At 37.7% G+C, this 5812-nt stretch overlaps 1 protein-coding gene across 1 annotated transcript in view; it reads right to left on the bottom strand.

Annotated features, from left to right (window-relative positions):
* LOC109540230 (aquaporin AQPAe.a) overlaps positions 1 to 5214 on the bottom strand; it is an 18875-nt gene extending 13661 nt beyond the window's left edge. Inside the window, exons 1-2 of the mRNA XM_019908515.2 lie at positions 4967 to 5214; positions 2776 to 2969 (exon numbers count right to left, since the gene is read on the bottom strand). Of these exons, the coding sequence (XP_019764074.1) occupies positions 2776 to 2969; positions 4967 to 4982 (210 nt within the window). The 5' untranslated portion in view covers positions 4983 to 5214. The remainder of the gene's footprint in view (positions 1 to 2775; positions 2970 to 4966) is intronic.
* Positions 5215 to 5812: the final 598 nt, after the last annotated feature.

The following is a 5812-nucleotide window of genomic DNA, read 5'->3' on the forward strand; positions in this document are numbered from 1 at the left end:
CAAGATTATGCCCAAATTTTATGTTTTCCGTCCCATTTTTGATCATTTCTCGTAGGCAAAATGAGCAAGAACGCTCATTTGTACATCATTCTAGAGATGAATAAATGGCCTTTTCAGAAAGTGAACCATGGATGGGGAAATGTTGGCAGTTTTCTCAAAAAACGCTTGAATTCAAGAAGTTTTAGCTTTGCGTGGTTTTTTTTTGAGTTGCAAAATCCACCTGAACATGACGCTGCATTTTTCGAAGTTTCTCAAGAACCATTCGAGCCACAGAATTCGTTTTGGCATCGTTGGATAGAGAATTGAATGGGGGGGTCATGACCCCCCCCTGGATCTTCCCTCGCCCCCATGGGCCATCAAATCCCCAAATTGGCCACATCTTCCCCAATCGATCAATCGACATCAAATGATGGAAAATTCAGAAATATCCGCAACGGGTTTAAAAGCCGAAGACCCCATGTGGCGCTTTAAGTGCGTCCAGTTGTGTAATGTGGCACACATTTGTATTTGACCACGGGCTACTTTGCCTGCCAGTCTCAGATCTGGTCGGTCGGCCGGCCAGTGGACACTCTAGACATGGAGGCACCTTGTGTGTACGGTAGTACAAGGTGAATGAAATTAATTATGGCAGCCAGATTGATTTTTCCATTCGGGCATTAATTGGATTAAAACTTCATGGAAAAATCGCGGTGCATGCAACTTGTTCGAGCTGGGCCCCCTTTGAAATGACATTGGTCTAATGGTCGGCGATTTTGATAATTTACAGGGTTTCGACGCTCCTTCGAACCGATTTTCAAGCTTTTTATGCAAATCTATATCGACTAAAAGTGTTTGTGGAAGTTGGTGGACAACCGCGCGTTTTTTTTTTTGAAAAATTTGTAACTTCTAATCCAGGCCGCGTAGAAACTTGAAACTTTCACAGTCCATAGGGACAACCTGCGCCTAATGGTTGCAAATGTCCTTTGAGAGGCGCTTAATTCTGCTGCTTCCCTACTTAGTGAATACTGGACGAAAAATTAAAATTTCTACACTAACCCAACAGCAACCACCTGAACAATTCGCAACTTTTCATCCACACTAAATAGCAAATGGCAACTTTCCCAGTCAATAGACAATAGTGGAGCCCGCAAGTGCAGAGAGTTTCACTAAAATCACGCACAATCCCGATTTTTTGCCCAGTTGATTAATGTCGGGCTAAACATGGAGGTTGCCACACTTCGTGGCATAAAAATTCCTAGCTTTTAACTCTGAGCAAGCAGCAACTTGAAATTTTGACAGGCCATCAGCAACATTTCCGTTCAAAACCTGGCAAAGTTCTATTAAAATCACATCGACTCATAATTTTTCGCGAGCTGATCAAAACTGAACGTTTCCCCACAGCGGTAGGTAATGTTTGAAAAATTTCGCCTTCTATCCTAGACCAAACAGCATCAGCAATTGTTCCCCATTTGTAGAAGACTATTCACTCTGATAATGGCGAAAATTTCGCTTAAGTGGCCCTAAAGGCTGATTTTTGGGGACTGAATTAAGTTTGAACTAAAAAATGAGTTTGCCCACAACTGCACCCTCTGTTTCAAAAATTCCTAACTTTTCATCTGGAGCAAATGGCACCTTTAAGCTTGCACAGTTTACAGAAAAAGCTGCAGTATTCAAACGCAGAAAATTCTGTTTAAACTGCACCAACTTTTTATTTTTGCCCACTGAAAATGAAGATTTTTACACGACGGCACCCACAGCTTGAAAAATTGATAAGTTTTGGCGCCTAATCGCCAGCGAATTGAAACTTTAGGGGTCGACAGCAGAACCTTGGTTCTCAAAAAGTCTAAAATTTTATTCAAGTCGCACCAAATCCTGATTTTTGCCAAATTGCTAAGTTTTAGCCTAAAAATAGCCGTTTTTCCACAATTCCACTAACAGCTTGAAAAAAATCTAAGTTTTAACCTGGAGCGAGTGGCAACCTGAAAATTCCCCATTTTACAGAGGAAACCTTTTCCTGAAATTGGTGGAAATTTAATTTAAGTGAACCAAAATTTTGATTTTTTTACGTCGTGGTAAATGTTGGTTTGAATGTGCGCGTATTCACAGACCGTCACTCCCAACTTCAAAACATGCTAACTTCTAATCGACAGCAAGCCGGAACTTGATTTTTGCATATTCTACAGGAAAGACCTGATGCTCAAAATTGTCAAAACTTTCTTTAAGGCAGTCTAAATCCTGACTTTTCCAGAGTGAGTAAATGTTCAACTGCGAAATCAGCTTTTACAATCAATTGCGCCCTCGGCTTAAAAAATTCCTAACTTCCGATCTGATGCAAGTACAAACTGGAAACTTTCACACTTTGGAGAGAACACGTTCGTTTCAACCAGCGGAAAATTTCATTCAAATCACCCTTGATACAGATTTTTAGAGACTTCGGAAATATTAGCTTGGAAATTAAAGTTTTCGCTCAACCGCATCGGCTGCTTCAAAAATTCGCAACTTTCAACTTAAGGCAAGTAGCAACTTGCAACTTTCACACTCTGCCGACGAAGGTCGAGTGTAACAGCGCTGAAAATTTCAATGAAAAATTCCATTGAAATCTCCCAATCTATAGATTTTTACTGACTTGGTGAATATTAGCTTGACAATGAAAGTTTACACTTAACTGCACCCGCTGCTTCAAAAATTCGCAACTTCCAATCGATAGCAGGTAGAAACTGGAAACTCTTGCATTCTGTAGACGACTATTCAATACAAAAATGCTGAAAATTTCATTCAAAATACATCAAGACTTACTTGGACTAGAGCGGCAACTGTTAGGCCAAAAGCCAGGGCGATCTGGACAATTGTGGGATTTCCCAGGCAGGATCCACAACCCACTGTGACCAAAATCAGTGTGCCAATAAACTCAGCAGCCAGCATTTTCCATAGCGATTTGTTTTCTGTGATCTCGTTCAGGCCTAGGATACTGTCGCTCAAGCTCGAGGTACCTGAAGAAAACAATCTTGAGTGAGGACACTTTCTATGCGTTTAATGTTTGTCTTTAATATTTCGGTCTTCAGGCTTATTTTTTATTGCAGACTTGCATTTTTTACTTAAAGTTTTACTTAAAAATTGAACATTTTTGGATTACATAAGAAAATCAACGCAAAATTTAACATTTGATAGTTTCCAGACAGAAAAACGGTGCACGCCAATGATTTTTCTGCAAACAAAAAATCCTTTCTAATTCTACATGCAGTGGGGAACAAAAAAGTATTATGGGTTTTTTGCAAAAATTTACAGCTTTCGATTTTAAAAAATTAAGGCCGTTGAGTTGTCCGAAAAATTGACGCTATTTCCCATGTCTGTCTAGAACAAATTATTGTATTTTTCGAGTTGCAAATATTCCTGGGACACCCTGTAGAAGTGTATTAATCCAGAATGCATCAACTTTCAAATGAAAGTAAGAATTAATTGCAAATCTAATTCATTAAAATTGCTGAATAATATTTTCAGCTCGATTGAAGATTTATTAGCAACTTACAATTACGCGGCTCGGCGGTTTTTGCGCTTAAAAACCAAACATTTGCCATTATTTAAATTGGTTCTTAATCGAGCTTGGCTACCAATAGAAAAGAGCGCTAATTTGAAGCCATTTGATTATGCAAATTCGAGTCAATTGAGCAACACGCAGTTGAAAGTGGACGAAAATAATGAAGACGATTTTTCGGAGAGTTTTGGTACAATTCAGTACATAGGAAATAGCCTGAGGATGACTCAGAAATGAAACCTGTTCCGCAAATAGAACGCATCTTGCCCTACAAAATGCATATAAAACTGCATGCCCAGTTTTACTGGTTTTTGAGAAAATAAATTTCAAACTTAGGCCTTCATTAATAACCACAAAAACTCTGTCGGAAATTCGAAAAAATCTTGACAATAGCCTGATGATGGCTGAAATTCGAAACTTTTTGCGCAAATAGAATGTACCTTACTCTAGAAAAAGAAGCCAAAGGTAAATTTTCACTGTCACTATTTTCTGCAAAAATAAATGTCAACTTTAGGTCTGCTAAAACAACCGCAAAATTATATGGCAAAGTTCTTTAAATATCAAAAATTTTCTGAAGATGATTAGAAAGCGAAATGTTTTTCAAGGATAAAACCTACATTGGCCTGTGATAGTGATACAAAAAGGACTGTTTAACTTTGCAAGTTTTTGAGCAAATAAATGCCAAACTACCGGCTTAATTAAATATCCACGAAAATCTGAATGTCGTTTACTAGAAAAATTCTAGAAAATTTTCCGAAAGTTACTGAAACTATAAGCTTTTGCGGCTTAAAGAACAGATTTTTATCCACCGAATCCATACAAAAGCGAATTTTTCACTCGGTTGATTCCTGAGTAAATAAATATATAATAAACTGCGGCCTGCAAAACAACCTCGAAAACCAAACGCAATTTTGGAAAATCGCAGAAAATGGCCTGATGATCAGCGAAAATCGAAACCAAAAATGGATGAATAATAAATTTCATGAAAATTCAATAAAAATTGAATTTAGTATAAATAAAATCCGGAGCAAGCAAACAAAACGCTGTTGAATTTTCTCCAGATAATTCACTATTTGAAGTGCTTTAACGGACTGATCGATGTTTGCACAGACATTACAGAAGGGATTACGTATTGATCTATCGATTTTCGAGTGCTTTTCATAGAAAAATAATCGAAACACATTAAAAAACAACTTGAAAATATAATGCAGTTGTTCAGATTCGCGTTGAAAGTGATTTCTACTTCAGAACAAACGGCGCAAGAAATCAGGAAATAATAAAAATCATAAACGAAAAGAGAACGAATCGAAAAACTGCTCGAAAAATGCTTCAATTGCGCCGCAAAACATCAATAAAAATTCTGAGAAAAACAATTGAAACACATTGATTCTTCTTCTAAAAGTGCTTGACTTACACAGGGAAAAAATGACTAAAAAACAAGGAAAATTGTCTTACCTTTGACATCAGCCATAATTTATTAGTCCAAGTTCAATTGCGCTAATCACACAAACCAAATGCCCAAAAATCACCGTCCACAGAAGAGAAAAAAAAAACGCGCAGCGAACAATTTGTCGTTTCTCACAGTCTCGGCCGACTAGATATTTGATTGTCGAAAGTTGCAGAAGAAAACAAGTGAATGAATGAATTGCGGATGGCGATAAACAGTTATTATAAGCAGGCCGCGGATCGCCAGCGAGTTGATTTTATAAGAGGAGATTCGCTATAAGGCGGTGCATTTGTTTAGGCCACCTCGATTCTATCGGTTTAATTAACTAATAATAATTGGCAAAAATTGTGCATTTTAACTCACTGAACGGTCGATGATGATTGGAAAAAAATCATGAAAATTTGGTGGGGTTTTGCTGCAACCGCCACTTTTCTCTCGCTGGACTGTAAGAAGAGATCAATCTTCTGGTGCCGAAAAAGGCGACCTTTAAAACACGAAAAAAGCGCTACTTATAGATTACTAATTGAAACTGATGTTGAAACTAATGAATTAGTAGCTTAAGCGTTATTTCAGATTAATTCAGTGAAAATGGATCATAATTTGTTTTCAAGTGTAATTAAGAATGACTTGTTAAGGTTAAAGCATCGCAGCTCGATTTTTCATTTCGGCCACTCTTGTTTCGCAATTCAGTTTTTAGTCTATTTAAGTGTGGCAATCGTGTGCCGGTTCAATACCAAGTGAATCTGATTGCCGAGTGAATGGTGCATTCAAAAGCTTAATAGAATATCCCAATGATGATTGAAATTTTCCCAATATCAACAGGCACGTAATTGAAACTGATGCGTTTTTTGGGC

This window comes from Dendroctonus ponderosae, unplaced genomic scaffold, assembly GCF_020466585.1.
Source record: "Dendroctonus ponderosae isolate FM_Combo_2020 unplaced genomic scaffold, Dpon_F_20191213v2 Dpon_F_20191213_7, whole genome shotgun sequence".
Lineage (NCBI taxonomy): Eukaryota > Metazoa > Arthropoda > Insecta > Coleoptera > Curculionidae > Dendroctonus > Dendroctonus ponderosae.